Below are 25,536 nucleotides of genomic sequence, written 5' to 3' on the forward strand. Positions count from 1 at the left end.
AAAAAAAAAAAAATCTTTTTATATTCTATTGTAATATTGCTGTTCTTCCAAAAAAGAAGTGCAGAAAATCAACATTTAATTATTGCCAGTTTTTCTGATACCCTCTAACTTCTCTCTCTCGACACACTCTCTCTCATCTCTCTCTCAACGACAGAAGTTTACTTCACAATCTACATGTACTATTTCTCTCTTTCTTTGATTCAATTGTTTCCTTCTATGTTGATTCTGAAACTTTTTGTAGATTTCAATCCCAACCCTAGTTTTCTTTTCATCAAATATTAAGAATATATTTTTTTTTTCTTCGGGAGATTTTAGCTGATTTTTGGGGAATTTCAATTTATAAGGTTGAAACTTGAAAACAGAATCAGGATTCTAGGAATTGGTGTTACAATTATAATTCTATGTTTGTTTTAGATTTGGTTAATGAGTTTTTCTTATTTTTTAGCTATACTTGTTATACCTTTTTTTCTTTTTTTTTTCAGTAGATTCAGTTGAGTTGTGTGGGTTCATAGATAAATTGGAATATTGATTCAATCATTGTTTTTGTTTTACAGGAATGGAAGGGGATACATATTTTAGGGCTAGGGAATGGAGGAGGAACACAAGTGGATAGTAAAGTATTACAAACATTTCAAAAGAGTTTTGTTCAAGTTCAAAACATATTAGATCAAAATAGATTACTTATCAATGAGATAAATCAAAACCATGAATCGAAGATACCGGATAATTTGAGTAGGAATGTGGGTTTAATTAGAGAACTCAATAATAATATTAGAAGAGTAGTTGATCTATATGGAGATCTTTCAAGTTCATTTGCTAAATCTATGGATGTTTCATCAGAAGGTGATTCTATGGGTGGTGGGTCCATGAAATCTGGTCAGAAAAGAATTAAACATGGTTGATATTGTTGATTCAAATATGTACCCTAGCATGGTGAGAAAAGAGAAAGAAAAGTTGGGATATGATCAAGGCTTAGAAGAAGATTATTGGGGATGATTGTTAGTAGATTTTATAAGCTCATTTTGTGAATTCATGAGTAGTAGATCAATGTTTCAGTTTTCTTTTTAGCAAGTACTTGTTTCCGCTGTTTATTCTCTTAAAGAAGAATAGTAATTGTTGGAAATTTGATCATCACCTCTGTATGTCAATGTACTTTCTTTCTCTTTAAGATCATTGAAATTATTAATTCATGCCCATTAAAAATTTCTGCTTCAGTATCTATTTTATTTTTTTGGTTCAAAACTATTGCCTGATTAGAAGTTGAAACATCAACTGGCTAATGGGCAGCAGAATTGGCACTATCGAAGTTGCCCATGCTTTCATGTTTTTCCATATTTATGGAGGACAGTGTCCCAAGTATAACCAGTGACAAGAGTGAACCAACAACAAACATGGACATGGTTAACACTCTGAAAATCTAACAAATAGTTAGGTGAAAACAATTAAGATTTTGTTCAGTTTCATATTAAAAAGTTTAAACAGCTTTGGTCTACCCCACTAAACCCAAAAGCCTGTAGCTGATGAGATCTGATTTTGGGTCATTCATCATTCTTTTCTACTATCTATGATTCTCCATCAATGGAGTTTCCCATTTACTTTTTGAGAGACATTTCTCTCTATTCTTTCCCATGTCAGTCTTAAAGTGTACTACTACATTTTTTTTGTATTTTACAGAGAAAATAAAAACCGGATTGTTGTTAAATAATTCAAGACAATCGACTTAGGGGAAGATAAGGTAAAACATATTAGTTTCATAATTACGTGACATGAGAAAACAAATAGTGGGTTTTTTTTGTTTTTTTTGCTTTGTAAAGATGCTTTGGACTCAATTGATTGATCAGTTTCTATTAGATTAGATATAATTATCATTATATCTAAACTAGAATGATTTTCTGGACTCGCGGGAATTTAAGTGGACCTAGAAGTAAGGCTACCGGATGTCAAAAATTGGTAAAGTAATGAAATTATCCTTGCCAGTTCTAATTAAAACTAACCAAATCCATCAACTAACCAAATTCATCTTCTATCATCAGTTTCATTCTCATCTTCTCCTTCTTCCTCTATCATACCGGCCGATTGGTCCTAAATACGTCGTAATCATCGATTCAAAATTTTTATCGTCGATTTATCTTCAAACATGCAGAAGTGTATGAAACAAACTTCTAGAAACCTAATTGTCATGACCCTGGAATCAGAAGGAGTATGTAACAATACAAACGCAAAAAAACTTTAACGGGTGAAGAAGCAATCTCTGAAAGTGAAGAAACCAAAGAAATGACGAGGTTGAGAACCAGTGTTTTATTTTTTTCGTTTGAATGTCAAATTAGGTCAAAAATCGAAACTGGAATTGCAGTTATGTGGTCGTCAGGGTATCTCGCCGTCTATCTTCACGACGTTTCATGGTTAGTTTTAGTCGTTATCTTTCTAGGTTGAGTATCATGATGACTTTTCATCTTTGAAAGTAACATTTATAGGGTCGTTATGATATTCATCTAAACACTTCGAAGACTAGTGATGTGGTAATATTAGTCTTCGGGTTTTGAAAATCCTAAACATGTCGACTAATAACCTTTAGAAGTGGTTTTTCATGTGTATGATTTGGTTATTAGTTTTTCCTGTTTTGAAATAGTATCTTGGCGATTAAGTATTGATCGTCATTTTGTAGATTATCAACCATGACGACTAATTAATGATCAAAACCAGATTTTCATGTGTACAATTCGGTTAATAGTCGTTATGGTTTTGTAAAATAAAGTTGGCGACTGAGTTGTGGTCATCATCTTGTAGAATTTTCGGTCGTGACGACCAATAATTTACCAAATCCAAGTTTTCCTTTATACAAAAACTAAGTTGACGACTAAGAGTTGATCGTCACTTTGTAAAATTTTCGACCTTGACGACTAACTCCACAAGATAGTTAGTCGTCATTATGCCCGACTGTCGACCTTGACAACTTATTACAATGCATTTTCATTGTTCTTGAATTTTTAGTTTGTAGATGCGAATTTTTATTGATTACTTATGTGTTGTGTTATTGTTTAGGCTCCAAAAGGTCAATCAAGGAAAGAAACATATTAATCCTCCTTCAAAACCTCCTTGCAAAGACGACAAACTCTTGACTGCGGCACTTATAATGGAATTTGTGGAGCCGGGAACGCTTAAGATCCATGAACGGAAAGATACTCAGTCATCGCCATCACCTGAACCAAGTAATTATGATAACACTGATGTAGACCAATCAAAGATGAAGTTGAACAAGGTAGTTGATGGTCAAGAAAAAGGGTTCTGATTCAACTAGTATTACAAGGTGCAATGGCAACGAAAGATAAGAAACCAAATAAACCTATTGATTGCTACATGCCACCCTCTCACTTGAAAAAGGAACATAAAGAGTATGAGCCACTCTTTGGGATGCTCGAAGATGGTGGACATGTTCTTTTTTGATAGAAAGACTCGTGGGTGTATGCAATCTTTTCTACTCTCTTAAGTAATCTCAATCTCACTTTTTTGTTGTTACATTCTATATTTAATCTGCTTTAAGTATTTGTATCTTTTTTGTAATTGTGTGTTTTTGGTTTTTGTTATTTAGGATCATAAGGATGCAATCCGTCTTTTGAGGCGCCAATCTTAGAAAACACTTATAAAGTATTAACCACTTGACAAAGTATCTGATGATGTGAAAGATATTGTCAAAAACTCCGGGTTGTGGCATGGGGTGTAAAATTCAATTGTTGAGTACGACAAAGTTACCATATATGTATTCTGTGAGAGTTTTTTTTTTTTTGGAGAAGGACACAATGTACTTCTTATTCGGTGAGATAACGATAACTTCCACTAAAGATGACTACGATGATCAAATTTCATGGGAGGATCTCCACAAATTGACCAATAGCTTGTTCGGTTGGGATGGAAAGAAGTTGGAGCCCACGTTTATGTTAAAGCATGATTATAGAAGCAAGAAGCTGAATCTAAAGAAGTTAAGGGATAGCTACAGTCGGACCAAGGCTATTTTTGAAGAGGAAGGAAGTGTGGACGATTTCCGTGTCGTGGCTACAACGGTTTCTTATTTGCTATACATCTTGGTCAACCGTGCCTTCCCCGATAATGATGGAAACAAGGTCGAAGGAAAGTTTTTCAACTATTGCATCCCCTTGATGAGATGCATAAGTATTCATGAGGTACTACGACGGTTGGACACTTGAATACAGAGTTGGCAAAGGCTTCAAGGGCCCTCACTAAGCAAGTTAATGAAAATCTAATTCCAGGTAATTCAATTGTCTTTATCATTTATGTTTTCCGGTTCGTGTAGTTAATGTTTGGTAAGATAGGATTCTTATTATATTCTATGTTAGCTTAATTGGATACATACGAGCACTTCCCATCCTTGGTGCGAAAGCTAATCCCAACATCGAAATCAAGGCTAATCTTCCAAAGGACAAGCCTAGAGGATGCAAGTACAAACTCAAAGATTGTCAGGAGAAGCATATTCCTCAATAGATGATCAATATGCGAGTTGCCTTGGACAACATGACTGTCGATGTGGTAATCTTCGATTCATATCGATAAGATAGACAAGTCACGTACTTATAAGGAGAGATGAGGTTGTATTTACAATAGTATCTTATTTTTCCCCAATGGATTTTTAATATAGGAACCCTCTCGAGTAATGCGAAAACTTGGTTATGTTCAAGAAGAACCCAATCGCGATGATAAACCATGCTTTAAAGTTTTAAGGTTACGTTCCAAATCTAGAAACTTCTCGTTGGGACGAGAGGCGTGAACATAGAGTTGATGTGAGTATTTTGGAAGAGGTAGCCAACGGTCACGAAGATCATGGTAATTACATGTCGTGGTACTCTCATTTTACTCATCCTCGCATAATTCGGGAAAAAATTGTTCAATCGGCTCAGAAGAAGAAGAACACTGGGAAAGACTTAACAACGAGTCTTAAGAATTTTGTAAGTTTTGTGTCTCTCTTATTCTTTTAATTTATGTACATTATTGTATAATTTCATTGATCCTTGTTTTTTATCTAAAAATAGAAGGATAACTTAAATACCCTTGTGAAGATGATTTGTTGCGAGAGATAGATGAGGGCTTTTTGTTGGGTGAAGAGAAAACTAAGTACATTGACTTTGCCACGAGTGTTGATAATGAACTATTGAACTAAAGAGGCATCGTAGTCGTGGAAGTGGAAGTCAGGAAAGTCAACGAGGTGATAGTGCTAAACATGGTCGGGGTCGTAATGGTGGTCGTGGTCGTGAATACATTTCTAGTTTGTTTCTTTATGTGTTCGACAAGTATACAAATGTTCATGGTTGGACAAATGTTTCTTTATGTTTGGACAAATGGTGGTTTCTGTTTGCTTGTAATTGAAACACCTATTTTTTTATATTTCTAGTCATTGAATAAATGGTTTGGTTAGTTATATTATGTCAACATTTTTGTTGTTTCCATAGTTTAGTTGTCACGATTTTACAATTTGTCAAATGACGACCAAACCAGGGTTGTCACCTTTTTTATGTGCAGACTGACGATCAAGACAAAAAAAATTGTGTCTTTACCAGGGTCGTCAGGATATTAAAAAATACGACCATGACAACCATGTCTTAGTCGTCATTTTATGAAAACGACTATCATACCGATCATGGGAGGATGAATTTGAGTTTTCCTGTAAGAAAATGTACTATTAGTCGTTAGGGGGTAACAAAATTCTAACCCATACGACTTTTACGTAGTCGTCATTTTAGGAAACTCTAACAATGACAATCAATGTTTTTTACTATTAGCCGACATCATGTTAACATACCGATAATAACGACTATTACAAGTTGACATTTTAAGGTAAAGCAAACCATGACGTCGAGTTCAAAATTCAAAATTTTGTAAGTAAAATTGCATTATTTACTCTCCCAACGGCTAGATTTTGGACTATCCTATAAATATACTCCACCAATCTACACACGCTTTTTATATACTCTACAAAGCTCATTTCATCATCTATTCTTTCTAACTCACTTCATACCTTTGTATACAAGCATGACATCATTTGATTCAAGTGAAAATTTGATCATAATCAAAACATGGTACGCTGAAAGTCGGCGTGTAGATGTCCAAGCCGAAAGGGTGGATCCTGAAACCTTTTGGGAGAAGATATATATCCAGTATGTGTGAGATTATGGAAATACAAAGAGCAGAACTTTGCAACAAATTCATGATATGTGCCAAGTTTTCCAGAAAGGCATAGTTGATTTTATAGTTACCCAACAACAGATCTTCAATGGTAGTCATTTAAGCTTGACGATCCCACAATTTGTAAGTATTTTTAAAGTTCCTTTTACATAGGTTAAGTTGTATTGATATTCTATTATAACAATACTAACAAAGTAAGTTTGTGTTTGTGTTTTTGCAGGAGGAAGTCGTGAAAAGACACTACTTGGAAAAAAAAATGAGAAGCATTCACATTTGATGAAAGCTATCATTCAATAAATTCCAAAATTCCGGAGTTTGCCCCGGACTATATGTCAAGTTTCGCCAGATCGGACGAAGATTCTTCCGATGAAGATTGAGAGTTTTAGTTGGTTTTGATCAGATTTTATGGGAAGATCTCTATGTAAACCCCCGCGATACTATAACTCGTCCACTAGGATCTCCTAGGGATAAAAGGCTTAGTGCACATGCTTAGCGCATCCGTGACGCCTACAAAAGTGAGTTAGATTTTAAATTTTGAATCAATCTACTAACAAATATTGCATAAAAAAGTATATTATATATTTTGAGTCTCACTTTTGTTGGGTATGTAAAAAGTAGTCATATTTCAACACTCAAAACCTGTCGACTAAACAAGGGTCATCAAGTTTTGGATTTTGTAGAATAACGACCTTAAGAAAACATATAATACAGATACATGAGTCGTCATTCTGAAAAATCCAAATAATGACGACCATTGTTTAGTCGGCATGTTACCATTTTATTACCATCTCGACCAATAGGGAATTTTCACACCATTCTCTGTACGCAAAATCTCAAATAGTCGGCATGGTATGAAATCCGACAACAAGACAATGTTTGGTAATATTTAGTCCGCAGAGTTTGAATAAAAATAACATCACGACATTTGATGTCACCATTCAAAATCGTCATTATGTCTGGTTATACGATCATGACGGCTAAGTCTAGCCGGCATGTTGTTGTGTAGTCAGCTCTGACGACTTTTCATGACCTGAGTTCTGAATCTCTGATTTCCTTTCGTCATTTAAAGAAATATTCCAGGAAAATCCTATTCAATATGATTTTGAGAAGTGTTTGACTAGAATAATGTTTACTTAAGAAATTTAATCTAACAATATTAACTTAACTAATTCAATAGATTATGACTAATTAATCAGGGACAGATTTTCCATTTTCAAAAATTTATTGTTAAGGGGCTTTTGGTTTTACTTCCTAGTGACCCCATTTTGTTTTATTACCTACACTTGGGAAACATGATTTCTCTATATTCTCCATATTTTACTAGGTCATTATGAAATAAAATTGAACACCTATTTATCTATATATTTTTTAATGGCCGAAATACGCTTTCACATTGTTATTAATGATTAAGTCCTAATAACACCCTATATTTTTTCTATAAAAAAAACTGTGGTTAATCTCCTAATGGGAAAAATTACATAATAATCTCATAAGACAAGGTAATAGTTGGAAGCCGAGCAACAAGCTGAGCTCCAACCCCTTTTTGAAAAGCAACTCTAACCCTATGGAACAAAAAATTGTCTACCTTAGAAGACGAATCATGCCTAACAAGAAATGTTTTCAGTCTCTTTAGGAATACAACAAACTCGTCCCCAAGCTCGCCCAATGTTGTGAAATCCAAGGTACCAAAGCAATAACCATGCCTCGAGCAGATGTCAAGATATTTGGCTCGCTTACGATCAATAGCACGAGAAATAGCGGCACCATGAGAAAATTTCTATACACCATTGCCAGTAAAAGGTGAAACACCAGTAACATAGAAGCAAGTATCCCGACCATTATCCCAATTGAGAACCGAAATATCTGCGGGTCTAGCTTCACCTCCATCATTAGCAAGGAAACCGAGGGAAGCCTCTGTTTTAGCATGAACACCAACCCGAAAACAAATATCGGATAAGGTATCCTGCACAATATCATGGTGGAATTTCAATCCAACTTCATGCGCACAGTGTATAGCGTGATCACCAAAAACATCCATGTTATTCCCACAACATGAACAAAGACTATCTTTAGCAAATAAAGGAACACCCAGCCTATAACCAAGAATTGCACTAAACTGGCGAGGTCCAATTTTTTGACCCAAACTCAATAGGAATAACCATCAAATAATCTTGAGTATGCTTGGTCTTATTATTCTGCCTTAGAGCAAGATATCGTTGCGGCATACCATACTTTGTAGGCATTTCCTTCATCACATGATCGAAATACATAGCTGCCAGTTTACTCATTGGATTGGGGGAAACAGTTTCAACACAAAGGGAAGAGGAATCGAGGCCACAAATTAACATGGGTGAACGCATCTAAAGCAAGCATACAAGATGAGCTCATACATGAGATGCCAGAATAGCGCAAAATATCACTCTGAGGCTGTTGGGTTTGCAAGCAAGAAGCAAGGTAGCAATACTGCATCGTGTCATTCAACGTGTATAAACCCAAACCACCATGCTAAATAGGCAAAGAGGCCATACGCATCTGTAAATCCCCAAAACCAGGACCATCGCAAGTAACTAATTGTTGGACAAAGTTAAACAAACGACAATAAAAATGGTCTGAGCATCCTTAACAAAATTTGGGACAATAGTCCTCAATGTGAAATAGAGCTTAGAGACCCTAGAACAACTCCGAAGAAGCTGCATCTCAATCTGAGGATATTTCAAACTCTAAATAGCGTCCATCAGCTGTAAAGTTTTGTTAACACGAGCACTAACCAACTGGTTGAAAAACAGGGGATCGAGACTTACAGGGCTGCCTAAGAGCTTAACTCCCAAGGCAGGTCTATCGATATCAGCAGGGAAGAAAGACGTCATAGTACTCCTCATATCAACAGTAGGCCAAAACAACTCAGTCTTACGAATATTGAGATCAAGTCCAATCAAGCTCCCTTCCTCTCGAATGATGTGTAAAGCTTTGGAGACCATAAGAGTGTCCCCGATCAGGGTCCCGTCGTCAAGATACCATGCTTGCAAATTTAAATCACAAACTCGAGAGATCTTCAGCACAATAGGATGTAGGGTTAAAGCAAAAATTAAGGGCCCAAAAGGATCACCTTGTTGCACTCCCTACGAAAACGAGAGGGTGTGAGAACCATAATACAGTCTAGCAGGACTAGAGTAACAAAATTCCACCCATCGCGATATAGAAGGACACTTGCGTCTGACTTCTAAGATCATGGAAGTTCGATCAACAAGGTTGAAAGCATTCCGAAAATCCACCAACAACATTGACATAGAAGAGCAGTTTCCCTTGTCAGACAGTAAGCGATTAACCGAGTGAAGTATAGCCTCACCCCCACATGGGATTCCAACACCAAACTGGAAGTCACTGAGATAAGAACTCATATCCTTGCAAACGCTAAGTGAAGCTACCTTAGAAACCAATCGCCTCTAAATGGTACCTACAGCGATAGGCCGGATACCACCATCAGTCTTGAGAAGAGGTGTGAGGGGAGCGCTAGCAATGTACTCGCTCAGCTGAGGTGGACAACGACCAGCAAGCAGCAAATTTGCCACAATCGTGATAGAAGTAAGCAATTTATCAGCAATAGCAGCAGCAGACCTGCTGAGTGCGTCAAGTAGATGTTGAGCATGCAAACCATCCTTACCACAGGAAGTACCTCTGGGAAAGATTTTAATACGACCCAAGACAAACTCCTTGCTAGCAGTAAAAGGCTCAACACCAAAATAAGAAGAGAGGATAACATGTAAAGGTGCATTAGGGTGTTTGAGCTTTAAATAAGCTAAAGTGACAGTAGTTTGAGGGGAAATACCATCAGATGTGAGAATACGAATGGCAGCAGTAAATGAACCTTAACTTGCCTTCCTTTTACATAGCCGCTGGTTGATTTCGTCCTGGCTTTTCTTCTTCTGCAGCTGGTGCTTCTTGGGAGGGGGAGGGAAATCTGATAACAACTCCTGCGCCAACTGAAAACATTCATCCAGTTCACGTCATTTAAACAACGCCTTAGTGATAGCACTAGCCTGCAAGCATTTACGCACACCAGACTTCCCTTCAGCATTATTCCTAGGGGTGTAGTTCTGAAGAATGCAAGTTGGGAAGAGAAGAAGTTTAATCCATGCAACAGAATCCATAGGATGGAGAATAACCTCACCAAGAACGATCTTGAAGACCCTGGAAAAATTAAGTCTGCACTTAGCCGGTACATGCTTAATAGTATGAGTTTGAGACTTGAAGACACCGTCGAGTTCAACCCATGGATTAAGAAATTAGCATTCTGTCCATTGAAAGGAGAATCAACACCATGATCTTTTCACTCCTTCCTCCAAGCTTGAAAGTGCATGCAAAGATTAAATTATGTATTTGTATTAGTTAAGATAATAAATTATGTTCGTAAGATTAGATTATGTATTTGATTTAGTATTAATGTAAGAGAATTGAAATTAAAATTTGAAAGAGAAAAAGGATAAGAAGTACATGTAGACGAACATCCTCTTTAATGGAGTTTTGGACTAGGTTCGGTTAGAAAAACAGAAGTACGGGTAGACGAACATCCTCTTCAAGAAAAACTAGCTAAATTTCAATTTTATGTTTAGTAGAGTTATGTTCGGCAATGTTGAGACCACTATGTTTCTAGCCGAACCTAAGATAAACCCAAAAATCAATTTACAGAGAGTTCAGCTAGGAAATTAGAAAGCTCAACTAGCATTTTTTTTTCTTCGAAATAACCGAACATGCATTTACAGAAAGTTCGGCTAGGATTTTTTCAACCCGAAATAACCAAACTTTTCTTCATGTTCTTCATTTTCATCAGGTTCGGCTAGTTCGACCAGAGCTTTTTTTCACAAAATTCCTAACTGAACTTCTGTCCATAACTTTAACTTTATGATTACTACTTAATTATAAATGTACGTATAAAGAAGACATGGGTTAGTCGGAAAGTACCTCGTAATGTACAAATTTCTAAAATCCAGATTTAAAATGTTTATGAAAGTGGAAGACAGAACAAGAGGAGAAGAAAAGAATTTAAAATGAAAATAAGTTAGTAAAAAAATTTATGTCTTAATATTTATGAATTAGAGTTTTAATTAGATACTATAGTTGGTAATATTAATTAGGTTTAGGTTAATTTAAGTAATGGGTAGCTAGGTCCTTCACTATATAGTATAATAACTAGGCACCCCTTAACTCATCACACGACCTAAGCAATTCATGGAGAACAAGTCTAGTTTTTGTATCTGTTAGGGGGAATCCCCCTATAATGTCGGAACATGAATATGGTATTATGGTCGTCCCAAAAAGGACCGGTGCCCAAAAAATCGTTGTATATCTACTAGAACTTTTGAATAAAGGTACCCAAAATCCTCGAGCAAGCATTATGGTAAGATGAGGTTTATACCGCAAACTATGCGCATTATCCATATTTGGACGGATGATCGATACCTCGTTGGATGGAGATTGGAGACCCAGTAGCCAGCCAAATTATTTAAATTTGATCAGTCAATGAGTATCCCCAACCTTAATTCGGTCTTTGCTAGCATATCTTTTTTTCAATGGGATAATCCACATCACACGGAGAAAGCTACTTTATCCAAGGATTTGTCTACATTGAAGAGGCGTAGCCAAGGAAACGAGCACCAAAGTGCTTGCTCTTATAAAAAGAATCCTAGTTCATTAAAGGTTGTACAACTTTAGAGTACTTCCTATGGAATCAACAAACTTGATTTTTTTTATTTTGATCTCACTATGGACTCAACAAACATGAAAATGGATGTACAAACCAACAAATTTGTTGGTTTGTTGAGTGAGATGAAACTTATAGTGCGCGTGATGGAAGACCAGGCGAGCTTGGCACAAACGCTGGTGCTCGAAGGAAGAATGCTGGAGTTGGAAGGAAAAACTCCATCGTTTGAAGCAAAAATGCCCCCTGCTTTTCTCTCTCCCAAACCCGATTATTATATATAGGTTTATTTTTTATTATTTGTTTTATTAGGTAAATAATCTGTGGGACCAAACTCTTATTAGTTTATGTAAATAACATCATTAGTGGAACCCAACTCTTATTATTTTATATTAATAAAATCACTAGTAGGTCCCTAAAATATCAGATTTGTTCATTTTATCATGTTTTTTATAGTGGAAAATGCAATTTGTTCATCCACGTGACTCAACAAAATAATAAGTTTGTTAATTGGCATAGGAATTGCCCTTATCAACTACTGTTTTGTTCTAAGCAGTTTTATAATTTTCATTTGCATTGTGTCCCTTACCAAAAGTGCATTTTTTTCTTCCAGGGGTAACTAAGATCCCGACGGATTCCAAATTTAGACTGTGAGGAACAGCTCCATTCAAGCTTACATAGAAACATGTGCGCCCAAAATTATAAATTCTATCACTCCATTTCCTATGCTTGGTTACACCAAAGCGACTCAAAATAGGCTTCTGAAAACAATCCCTACCGGAGGGACAATTATTGCAAAATCTCTGATAGTCAGCATTGATGCGGACACGACAAGACGCGGACACGGATAAATTCACAAAATCTAGAGTGTGTGAACGTTATGAAATCAATGATATTTGTCACCAAAATTTATAGATTATGAAAGTGATTTCTAAATTGTTGATAAATATCAAATATGTGAAAATAAGCATATATATAAAAATAAAATACTACCTCCGTTTCTGAAAAAAATGTTACTTTCACTTTTTCATTTTAGCCTAAAAATAGGTCAAAAATCGAAAAAGTGAAAGTAACGCTTTTCAAAAAACGGAAGGAATAATCAGCTTTGCTACATACACTTCGAAGTGTACACCGAGAGGAAATCCGACGGCCTCAATATCACTTCTCTGCATTGGGATAGGGGTGGACAGAAATGGGTCCCACCCCTCCACTCACACGGTGCCCAGCTCGGTAACTTTTGTTCGGTGTATCTAGACTTTTTGAGGAATAATACGTAAACAAAAATCTCAGGGCGTTATTAGTATACTTTCAAATAGTACTAGATTTTGCGTCCGTGCGTTGCACGGGCCTAAATATTAAGTAGAGAAAAGTATGTTTAGGTGCTAATGAACTTTAGGGACTTTCTAATCCAAAAAAAAATAAAAAATTATGGTGTGGTTGGTTGGTTGTAGAATTCACAATTCCGGGGGATGTATAATTCCACAAGATTACAAACACTGGAATCATGCAAATTCTTCGTGTGTTTGATAACTAAGTGAAAATTCATATAATTCTTAACATTTTCTTGTTTTAAATCCCATGTACTGTTTGGAGACTGTTTAGAGGGAGAAATAAGGCTTTTAAGGTTAAAAAAAAGTGGGGACATAAATCCCTCCTAAGTTTTTCAGCAAATCTTAGGGGGAGGTGGTATTCAAAATGGGAGATTTGGTGGAATTATAAATCCCGAAGGAAACGTGAATCCAAGGAACGTACCTAGGAAATTATAATTCCACCAAACCCCCAAATTTCACCTTTAGAATTCTGTATCCAAATCCACCATTAGGGACTCAAAATTTTAAACGGGAAACCGAAAAAATGTGCAACGAAAATATTCAATTACTAAAAATGATAATATTAAAAGTAGTCAGCTAATAAAATTAAAAGCAGAGAGTTTAATAAAATGTAACATGAATAGAATCTATTAAACTGGCTCCAGAATTCTTTTTCCCTTCAAGCATTGTAAAATGCACAAAAAACAATAGAACCCAAAAATACGCAGATTAATAAATTTAAAAATAACAAAATATAACACAAAAAGGATTTATTGAAATTCCACACTGGTGCAACTAATGTATTTCAGTGTGTATAGAAAATTTTACAGACGCATTTTATTCTTTATATATTTATTATGCATATGTAAGAGCACCTGTCAATGGTTTATCACATGCCCTATTCGTCGTTAGACCTCCTTATGATCTTCCGGCTTCGCGAATTCCCGTGTATCATCATCACACCCTATGTTATACAGTACCATCAAAATGAAAAGATTAAAATGAGCACACAATACCAAACCCATTCGTATTAGTATGAGTAGTGTACATGTGGTCGCTATTATGGCGCGAGTGTAAACATTAGCAGGGAATAGAGTGTAGAAATATACAATTCAAAATCATCCAAAAACCAGCTGCACCGCAACCTAGACTCTTAAAATTTAGTTCTACTATTGATCGCTTATGTTTCCTTCATCCCGTCACTACCTGCAATTACAAATGACATCAACTCAATTAGTCCATTAAAACAGAAAATGTCTAAAACTATAGCTTCCCTCTTATGCTTGATGACGGAATTGAATGTCGCCTACGATCAAGCAGAGGTTTGCACCCATTAATGAATATGAGAGCTTTTGCGTTTTGCACAATTAATTCCTCTTCATTATAAGACATAGTCCAATACTATGTCTTGACCATGAACCCGTTAGCCATATTATAAAATCATTAACCCCTATGATTAGTATACAGGTGTGTAATATACCAATAAATTCTTAAGCTCTTGTTTTCGTGGATTACAAAATCGTTACTGAACTTAATCATATACCTAGAGACTTTGGTTTATGAGATTTGCAGACATACTAATTAAAAACCAAAGAAGAAAGACCAAAGCAGCTAAATTAAGATCCTCAAAAAATTAAAAACTAATCATATAACTAAAGAGTTTTTTTTATGAGATTTGCAGACATACTAAAGATCAAAGAAAAACGATCAAAGCAGCTAAATTAAGATCCCAAATAAATAAAATTAATCATGTACCTGAAGAGTTTTGTCTATGAGATTCTTCTGAATATGCATCGCAAATAACCCCTAAAACCTATGTACATTTTTATCCACGTTTTGCTGCAAATCAAACAAATCCAGATCAAATCAAATTACTTGTTACAGTTCCAAAAATAAAAAAAATAAAAAAAAGTATTGAAGAATTCAAACAGAACACAGTATTACTCCCAGCTCCTTGCATCCTCAAGAGCATGATTCTTTAGACGGGTTCGATTTGATTTTGTAACATCATCAAACTTGTTGGCCTGTAGTCCCTCAACAGCTCCACAAATCATGTACCAAACAAAGCAAAACAGTCAGAATAATAAAAATTAAACAAATGAAGGAGGTCAACCTAAAATATCTTTATCCTTAATATAAGAGGAAAAGAAAACCCTGAAAATAAATTTAACTATTTACCCTTTTCACAATCGTATCTGCAAAATAAAAACCATAACCAAATTTAAATAAGAAAGAGTAAGAAGGAAAAGAAACCAAAACCAAATTTTCTGATTAACATACTGTACAGTTCAATCAGTTTACTCCACCATCAACTTGTTTTTTTCATGGTGAACTATACGCAGAATAATCACGTTACAGTAGGAAGCTCATGTGCACTTATAGAATGCACACAGTTTACCACAATAGAAAACCCCAACATTACCTTGTTCAGTAGACAAAATATGCTGTTTTTCTGGATTTTTTTCCCCACTGCGTATGTTTATACGTAAGCATCGATTGTATAGAGCTTGATACCTCGATATGGATTGACATTGGCACCATGTCTCCTACCACCGTTTCGATTACCATCGGTGATTAAGGTTTATTTGCAGAGATAAAATAATGTGTGATGATAGAGACGCAATAATTATGGTGTGTAAAAACTGGAATACGGTGGTAATGTTTGTGGTGCGAAAAACAGGAATACGATGGTGTTCCCAGAGGAAATATTGGTGGTGTGAGACGATCCTATTGGCTGAAATATATCTCGGTGGGGCCAGAAGCTCTAGAAAGAGAGCTTTGTTTAGCTTTCAACCACATGAGAGGAAAATCACCTGAAATCATATTATTAAATTAATTAATGTGACATACTCCCTCCGTCCATAATTAGATGACCTATGTCATAAAATAGTGGAGTAATAGATTGGTATTATTATAAGAAATATGTAAAATTTGATAGCCATATTTATATTCATTAGATAGGTGTTTTAAAATGCTTCCCAATGATACAAAATTTACGAAAATTCGTTGTATAGTTTGAGAGATAAATCATTTCTAAATGTACTAATAAATTTTTACTGGATCATCTAATTAGGGATGGAGGTAGTATAATATTACTGGTGTGTCCAATGCGAAGACATACGAGTCCAAGTGCCTGATACGAGTTTGACGCGGACACTAACTATTTTAGGCACCTCCGTGCTACAATGGTCAGCAGACTTGGCACAAAACAAAAGAAGATAAACGTGATTTAGTGGGTGCAAAATGGCGTTTAAGTGGACTGCAATGATCATAAGAAAAATATAGAGGAGAAACAAAAAGTAACTATGGTAACAAAACAGAGCACTAGATTCCTGGAGACAGATAGATGTCCATAGACAGTTAACTCCCAATTCCCTAACAAAAAGACAAACAACACTTCAAAGGGTCCTTTTTGGGTGCGATGAAGAGAGAAGAAGAAGAAGATGAAAATCGAAATGCTTATCCTCTCACTCTCCCATGTACTCATTTCGTTTCCATTTTCTTCTTCCTCTTTTGTTTTTTGCTTTTAAGGCAGCAATTTAAATAATGTTTTATTTTCGTAGTGATGATCTCATCACATTTCTTTCCCTCATTGATTGAGCAAAGATGCCTTTGTCTGTGGACCCAAAAATGCTTAGTTTCTTTTGATTATAGGAAGAGTAGTACTGTTTCAGTTTTCTGATGAAAATAATCTCACATGGGTGATTGCTGTAAATGGCTAGTAGTCTGTTCTCTAGTTAGTAAGTTCGCGAATCATTCGCGAATTTTTCCGCATCACGAATTTTACCGTCTTATTCGCGTACGTTTGCAACTCCGAATTCAAATCGCGTATTATGTCGCATTCCCAGATTATTCGTGAATCGTTCACGAATTTTACGTATCATGAATCCCGAATGATACGTCCGCTTAATTCGCCATAAATTCTTTAGCTTTTACGTTTTCAAAGGCCCATTTTTTGGGCTTTACTGCCTCCCGAGTATACACCACCCAATATTAGACGTTGTTTTAATTTTTATGAAACAAAAATGACTGAAGAGATTTGAATGTGAAGGTGAGAGAGATCTCAGACTTACTAACCATGCATCTAAACCACTATACCACGTCCTCTTGAATGACTAATGTTGTATATATTATTAATATCATCATATTAAGTTTATTTTTTCTTTAAATAACTCACGCATATGTATAAAAATTGGTATATGACCTTATAAATACAAATTATTTAGTATATATAGATACCGAATTTTCAGAGCCGAACTCACATTTATAAATTGAATTATACACGTACGTATGCCGTTCCCGAATTACTGACGAATCACGTCACATTGACCGAATTTTGGACCGATTCTGGGTTTTACAAAACCGTATAATACGTATGTTTGCCGTTCCGTACGTTTGCCGAATCCCGAATTACTAACTAGGGTCTGTTCAAGTTTTTTATATAAATGTGGGTCATGTTTGTATCATCATCATCTACTTGATATCCCTCTTATGAATCGAATTCAAATTTATGTGTCCTGAGAGTCAGAACCTGAAAACAGATCTGTGACAGACACAACCACATTGTTCACCTTAATTAAAATAAAATTAAAATCCCATAATGAACGTTTTAGATATTACTACAGAGAAAGATAGAAAATCATGTGCCGACGCTCGATCACGACGGTTGATATAACGCGTTAATAAGGTGATTAAACTAATTTAAAGTACAGCAAATCAGAGACAATGAGACTCATCATTGAAGATCATACTAACCAATTAAACATGTTTCCTAGATAAGATTATAGTATTAGATTAGACACTAATGGAAAGACAATGACAAAAAAACCAACAACAAAGTATATTATAATGACACAAACATGTGAATGGGGAATCTGCAATATCTTCTTCCTTCTCAGTTCCTTTTTATTCCAACAGATAGGTAGGGATGACAACCTACTTGCAAACCTAGGTTTGCTTGTACTTCTTTAATTCTATATTATATCAACGGATCAGATTTCTGAAGGGTTACTACTTAAAATATGTTGAAGACACTTCATTACTTTGAACTTCTTTGTAATCTCAATGCACTCCTTTATCTTCATAACATCTTGCTGGTGAGGCTGAGCAGTTCATCAATTACAAGCATAGATAATGGATTGCTTGAAAAAAGATGCATAAGCCCATAATCACCCCCAAAGAGGGCAACAAACACACTCAAGCAAGATTGATCTACAATACTCGGGCAAAAGAGACAGCACTAGCCTATTCTAGTATGGAGAAACAACAATTTGGGAGCACTGAGTCGAACCATATCACTAGAGTGGAATGACACCCCTACGCCTAGCCAAGGAAACTATATTTTGTTAGTTGACTCACAAAATCTTATAGGAATAAGAGACAGAATACGGTATAAGTTTTTGAACCATAATGTGATTGTACAATTTCCATTAAATGCTTAAGATATTCAAATGCTTCAAACTAGTTTATACTCCCTCCGTCCCTAATTAGATGACTTAGTTGTAGTTTGCACAATTTTTAAGACAAGGATGTTAGTAAAACTTAGAAATGATTTATCTCTTAAACTATATCACGGTTTTCGTAAACTTAATACCGTTGAAAAGCATTTTAATACACATACGTAACGAATATAAACATAACTATCAAATTATACATATTTTTTATAGTAACAAAAATAGGTCATCTATTTACGGGACAAACTTAAAACCAAGTAGGTCATCTAATTGGGGACGGAATGAGTATTATACCGGTCTTAATGGCCTAATAATCCACATTCTGACATTTCATGTAAAATAGAAAAGGGGAATCCACGTATTTGCAGTGTATAACATTAAAAGATACATCAAGATTTTCATATGCTAGTTCATTCAGTCTTCTCAGCTTCATTCACTGCAAAATGCGGGGGAAAGAAACAATCAAAACACAGAGCGAAAACTTTCGACTCGTACCATACCGAAGGTCATTTATCACGGTGCTAATATGTTGTATCCCATTGCCTGACACTACTCCAGGTAGCTATCATATTCCCAGGAAATGATACCTGTAGATTAAAGTTCCGATTTTAGAAGCAGTAGTTACCTTCAAGACTTTTTTCGAAGTTCTGTAATTGTCGAATGAAACCGGGATTAGGAGAAGCTTTTGGCCTTCTGCTCGTAACATGTTCTAAAGCTTGAGATAGACTAAGTCTCCGCTTTTGCATCAAATATGCAACAATGATTGTGACACTGAAAGAAAAAAGTTCATGAAACTTTTACGAGCTTTAACCATAATTAAAAGAATAACTACCAAGGCTTTATTTTCTGAATCCTATGGTTAAGCTGAAATGAGACATTCTGTAATTGTCCCCACTGGAACCATTACAAATAACTTGTACAATGCAAAATCGCACCTTCTAGATTTTCCTGCGAAACAATGAACCAAGACACCACCACCTTTTGTTTTTGCTTCATCGATGAAATCAAAGCATTCCACAAAATGTCGTGTTAAGTCTGTGCCTTCTCTGTCAGTCACTAGCACCAACGAAGGAATACAGTAAGACAGTAAGATTCTACAATGGAAATTTTAGTACTTTTATATGCTCACATTATGACAGATACCCTGCAATTAAGCTGTAGATTATTTTAACAGTATGATTCGAAACTTTCCGTTAACAACCGAATAAAAACCATCATTTTTTAGCATCACTGTTTCATTACAGCATTACAGATGGACACTTAATGGAGTTGCATACTATCTGCTTCTAATGTGAAAGATAATGTACAAAAGACTTGATGCGATTACCATAATAATCACTAAAGCTGTTAGTGAGCGACATAGTCAACACCTCCTATCTCACAAGATTTGACGGTGATACAGAAATTCTACTCATGTAGCAGAGGTACCTACTGATTTCGAAGCAACAATAATGCTTAGTGAATGCTGTGTGTCTAATTAGCAACCTAGGACCGTCAAGTTACAAGAAAATTTCCTTCAAAATCGATGTGTGAAAGAAAATCAATATAATGGCAGCTAAACAGTATCCATGTTCAACACCACACCCTAAGAATACAATGAGAATAGAGTACTGTAACATAAAGATTTCAAGGCAGCATCCAAAATAATGTCAGCTAGCCAAACTCAAAGAAAGTGGCTTACCATCAATTTTCTTGTAAATAAAATCATTTGGATGTGGGGGTGCTAACATATTGGCTACAGTCAAGACATGAGTGACATTCTTACTTTTCAATCCATCTTTGTTATGTGCAGCTCCAAGTGAACCCAAGTAAAGACCCTAAGAAATTCGATGAGCACATACGTGATTAGGCAGCAGTCGTTCTCTATTATAATCAAACACTCATGCTGCAGTGTTGAAGAATCCAAGAGTGAGTCTATTACCTCTTCAATTTCGCACGGGATGTTATCTTCTTTAATGTATTTTGTAGCATAAATTGCTTGAAGTAATTTTTCGATATGCGTTTTATAAACATCTTCAACTCCAGCCATCATAGCGACTCAAACTTGGTTCTTCCTTTCAACTGTGCAAACTACAATTGATTTTGATAACCTTATCAGTTCATAACATGAAACAAAAAGACCTGCAGAAAAGGATCCAAATACCAATCCTCATTACCACAAAAATATCATTTTTAAAAGGGAAATGCAGAAAAACGCAGAAAACAGCATGTTTTCACTCATGGTTCGATTAGAAAGTAAGAAATCCATCTACCCACTTCCATACTCATACTCATCCAAATGAACTCTACAACAAGCACACCAAGAAATTCATTAGCCCACTTCAATACTCATACTAATCCAAATGAACCCTACAACAAGCACACCAAGTCCGAAGCACACGAAGAAATTCATTTATGAGAGATGGCCAAAAACACTCGATATGCTGCATATCCTTCACCCTTCTTCTTCTTCCACCTCCAAAAGTCTGCAATTGCAAGATCAGGAGTAGAGTTGTGCATATTGCCCATTCATTCTAAAAACACTCTTATGAACTCTTTGGTACATCCTCATTTTCATAAGCACTAAGTGACTATTTGAATTTGATGTGCAACATAAAACCCCAAATAAGGGTCCTTTAAACGAATTTAAATGGTTCTAGAAGTATCAGAATAATTAACCTTCAAAACCTTACGAAAATAGATAATGTATCTAGAAAATGGAGTTTACCTGAAATTAATACTTCTTAGACGTAGTAATTGAGACTCCAAGGAAAGAATTCTTTCGCTTCATTCCCTCGGGATTCTTATGTCAATTGAAAAACTGGATATAGAGAGATTTCGCGGTATATTCTATTCTTAGTTTCTAACCTATCAGGTGATGAACTTCACGGTGTCTTTTGACACAGGCGACAGCATTAGAGCAAGGTCAAAACTTCCTCATGGGCTACAACAAGTAAAACTTAACACAAGTCCAATACTGCTGGAAAGCTACAAAAATTTGGGCTGCTTATGTTTTCTACGGAAAAATGGTTTGCTACGGCCTACGGATAAATGCTATCGCCTATCGGAAAGAAGCCTATTTTGAGACATAGAAAATGATTTGTCTAGTTAAATTACTTGGGCACCGTGATTAATTCACTTATTTATTTAATAAAAAAAAATTACGAGAAACGGCGGGCAGCCTAGCAACACCTTTTTGAATAACAATCCCTAACCTATGAAAGAGAGAACCTCCTACATGAAGTTGGCGTCTCGACTAGCAAGGCAGTTTAAGAATAAAAGAAGAAAAATCAATAAATTTTTTTTTTTTGCAATAAGTTAGTTGGAAGCCTGGAAACAAGCTGGGCTCCAACCCATTTTTGAATGACAACACCTAACCTACGAAAAAAAAAATTAGCACCCTTAGGTGTACCTTTCATGCCTAGTAGAATAGTTGTGGAGACGCTTCAAGAGATCGACTGCATCTTCATTGAGTTCCCCCAAAGTGGAGAAGGCAAGCACACCAAAACCATATCTGTGACTCACACACTGGTCAAAATACTTGGTGCATTTACGAACTACAGCCTGACCCACAACAAGGTCAAAATTATTTTTTTTAGGTATCTTTTTCTTTTTAAATTTTAATTTTGAGATTTCAAAATAATTTTATTTTATTTTTAAATTTTAATTTAATCTTTTAATTTTTAAATCTTTTTTTATTATTATTTTAGTTATTTAATTATATTTTTGTATTAAAAACAAAAGGTTTTACAAGAATCAAGATGGGAGGCTAGCAACAAGTTGGGCTCCAGCACCTTTTTGAATAATGAAACCTATTTTAATGAAAAGAAAATTACCAACATTAATATTTACATCATGCCTAGCTATGTAGGTCTTCAACCTTTTCAAAAACTCGATAAATTCAATACCAAGCTCACCCAAGGTTGTAAAAGCTGGGTACCAAAACTATAACTATTAGCACTACATACATCAATGTATTTAACCCGCTTACGCTCAATGGCTTTAGCCAAGGCAAGGCCCGGTGTAAAGGCTTGCACACCATCCCCAACAAAAGGAGAGACCCCAGTCACATCAAAACAAGTATCACGACTCTCCTCTCAATTATAAACCAAGATATCTGCCGGCCTCGCATCACCAACGTCACGAGAAAGGAACCCCAAAGCTGCTTCAACTTTAGAAGGTAACACTAGCATCATAACAAATATCCGCAAAAGTTAGCAGGCGAACCTAATTCTAGTTATTAAATTTTATTTTATTTTTTTGTAAAAAACCTAGACTTGGGTTCGGCTGACAAGTTATCAAACGAACTTTTTTTAAAAAAAAACATACTAGGTGCGGCTGACAAGTTATTGGCCGAACCTAAAGTATTTTTCGTGTATGAATACTACTCATAGGTTCGGTTGGTAACTTGTTTAATTGCTCGAACCAACCTAATCTATGTTTGGCGGTTATAGAGTGAAGTTCGGCTTATAACGAACCTAAGTTTGGCGGTTACATAGTGAAGTTCGGATGATTATTTGTTAACAGAACCTAGGTATGTTCTCAAAACAACTGGGTTCGACTAACAAGTTATCATCCAAAATTTTCAATGTTCCATGAAGAACTCCCCGAGGTTCGGCTGATAAATTGTCAGTCGGACCTAGTGTGTTATAAATAAATTATCTCAAACAGTTTCTTAGACATCTGGTTACAAGTGATTGGCAGGGATTTGGTCTCCTTCAACAAAGGCTTGCGACACTTCCCATAAAGTATGGTGGCTTAGGGGTGTATACTGTAAAGACCCTCAAGCTCGTCATGCTATTAGACTAGTTAAGAGACGTATTAACCGATAATAACTCGATTAGTTTAACACAAACAATAATTAATAGAAATTAATCTAACAACGATCTAGATACGAAACTAGTACTGCTCGATAGATCTCGAAAAGTTAGGCGAAATGGACTACTTGAACGTGTCATTTGGATTCGGTACGAAAAAGATATCACCAGATTTGTTGAAGGGAAACAATAGTTTAGCCGCCTTGACAACCCTTATCCAATTTTTGGGTGCCTCAATAATTATCGTCAATCATATCCCTAGCCGATCAGAGAGGATAAAATAGTTCTCATATTATCTTCTTCTTTATTCTCTCCTCTTATTATTATTTCTTCATGTTTCCTCTTCTTCTTCTAGCGAACCCGAGAGATGAAATTGAGATTTGATTACTGATAGACACATTTATGTGTCTAATATGTCTCAATTGTATGTATTGTTAGTGCTCGATTTTGTATTTATTGTGTTATTTTATGTCTTTGTAGGAAATTTTAGAGAAATAAGCCCTTTGCGGCGACATGGGCTTAAAAAGTGGTGTTTTACACCCCCAGGATAAAGTGTTAAAGGCACCCCAGAAATACGCTAAAAGCACCCGGCGGAGTTGTTAAAAACACCCAGAAAAATTACTATTTCTGCCTCAATTGCTAAAGGGACCCCAGGAATGGATAAAGGGGAGGTCCCTTTCTTCCAAAATTTGAAATCAGAAAAAGGCGGGAAAAATGATGCATGCAACTGGCAGAAGTTTGATCGGACATTTGGACGTGATTTTGTGCGATTCAATCGCTGAAACTTTGTGGAAAGATGTGATATATCATAATAAACACGTTTTGGGCTTCTAGTTCGATCAAATTTGGCCAGAATTAGCTGGATAATTCACGGAATGCAAAACAGGGAAACACGGGTTGAACACGGGATTGGAGAAGATTTGAGCGTGTTCTGCTCATGCATGAGGGCTCTAGCAACATTGTGGGTCGTGTGTAAACATTTCTAGAGTGACCAGGATGGAAATCTACGCGTGAGAAGCTAAATCAGGGAAGAAAATATTCCCAGAATATTTTTTCATCAAACCGAGTTAAGAGAGAATTATCTCGAGTTATAGCGAGACTTCTTGATCCTGTGGAGTATATATAGAGTGTTGGGGACTCATAGAAGAGGTGTCGAGAGTTTGGGGTCGAGAGGAGGTCCAGAGAAGCAGAAATCAAGAGTTGATGAAACTCTGTTTCTGCTGCTGCTGCTGATGAAGAACACCAAGAACACGAAGAACTGACTCGCAAGGACAGTCGCTTATCAACAGTGTCTAAGACGCACAGACGTGGGTCGCAGTGCAGTCTAAACAGCAGCAACACTTGTGTTTTATCGTTCATTCTGTGACGCTTTTTGTGCGTCGCAGATTACAGTTTTACACCATTTTCTCCTTTTCTCTCCATTGTAAACACCATTTGAGCTATAAAAATATATTTTGAGCGTGTTTTCATCATGAGGAGCTAAAACCCAACACTGGGACGACGGAGGAGGCTGAATTTCATCATTGGGGTAATTTATTTTATTCTTTTTTATGACTTGCATTAATCTAAAATTGAAATATGATTTGAATTAATTGGTTGTTATTTAATTTGATGATGTATGCTTAGCTTAGGTGTTTTGATACATCATGCTTAAGACTTACAATCAATGTTTTGAGAATCTATCTTGACAAAATCAGAGTCCATGTTAATTTTATTGAGTTTTAAATTGTCAAAGAATATATGAATGAACCCTGTGTAGTGAATTCGGCCAAATCCTTAGTCCCAGTACCTCTCGCCCATTGTTAATATTTTTGTATATATATTTTTATTAAATCTAAAAATTTCATTTCCTTCACAAGTCTGAAACGAATCCTATTTACTACAATCACAATCAAAAAATCATTAATCAATTACGGGAGAATCAATTGATTAAACTTTGTAGATTGATCGTTGGTTGTAGGCGTCAAAAATAATTCACTTTCTCACTCAACTAAATTTAAATGAAGTATGTGGTAAGAAAGAGTTCGTTCCCACAGAGAGGCTTTTGTTGTTACAAAATTTCAGTTTCTTAGTAACCAAGGGGGGGGGGG

The 25,536-nt window shown here is 35.8% G+C and overlaps 2 protein-coding genes and 1 long non-coding RNA gene across 5 annotated transcripts in view; 1 reads left to right on the plus strand and 2 right to left on the minus strand.

Moving 5' to 3' along the window:
* Nucleotides 1–1,214, plus strand: part of LOC113315842 (protein ELF4-LIKE 3-like) — a 2,873-nt gene extending 1,659 nt beyond the window's left edge. Inside the window, exon 3 of the mRNA XM_026564092.1 lies at nucleotides 555–1,214. Within this exon, the coding sequence (XP_026419877.1) occupies nucleotides 555–902 (348 nt within the window). The 3' untranslated portion in view covers nucleotides 903–1,214. The remainder of the gene's footprint in view (nucleotides 1–554) is intronic.
* A 12,720-nt stretch (nucleotides 1,215–13,934) lies between these two features.
* On the minus strand, nucleotides 13,935–15,402 carry LOC113316950. Its single transcript, XR_003343119.1, has 4 exons — nucleotides 15,142–15,402; nucleotides 14,953–15,036; nucleotides 14,307–14,403; nucleotides 13,935–14,161 (listed from the first exon to the last, which is right to left on the minus strand). It is a non-coding gene; the product is annotated as an uncharacterized LOC113316950 (long non-coding RNA).
* A 3,583-nt stretch (nucleotides 15,403–18,985) lies between these two features.
* LOC113318932 (dual specificity protein phosphatase 1-like) lies at nucleotides 18,986–21,513 on the minus strand. Of its 3 annotated transcripts, none has more exons than XM_026567218.1 (6): nucleotides 21,358–21,513; nucleotides 20,572–20,720; nucleotides 20,332–20,467; nucleotides 19,586–19,706; nucleotides 19,276–19,421; nucleotides 18,986–19,086 (listed from the first exon to the last, which is right to left on the minus strand). In XM_026567218.1, exons 2-6 carry the CDS (start codon nucleotides 20,680–20,682, stop codon nucleotides 19,061–19,063), a joined length of 540 nt encoding a protein of 179 aa, XP_026423003.1. In that variant the 5' UTR covers nucleotides 20,683–20,720; nucleotides 21,358–21,513; the 3' UTR covers nucleotides 18,986–19,060. The 3 variants fall into 3 exon arrangements, with proteins under 3 accessions (XP_026423003.1, XP_026423005.1, XP_026423002.1); XM_026567220.1 differs by having other exon boundaries at nucleotides 20,416–20,467; nucleotides 20,572–20,771; XM_026567217.1 differs by having other exon boundaries at nucleotides 20,572–20,771.
* Nucleotides 21,514–25,536: the final 4,023 nt, after the last annotated feature.

The sequence above is a fragment of the Papaver somniferum genome, chromosome 10 (genome assembly GCF_003573695.1).
Source record: "Papaver somniferum cultivar HN1 chromosome 10, ASM357369v1, whole genome shotgun sequence".
Taxonomy (NCBI): domain Eukaryota; kingdom Viridiplantae; phylum Streptophyta; class Magnoliopsida; order Ranunculales; family Papaveraceae; genus Papaver; species Papaver somniferum.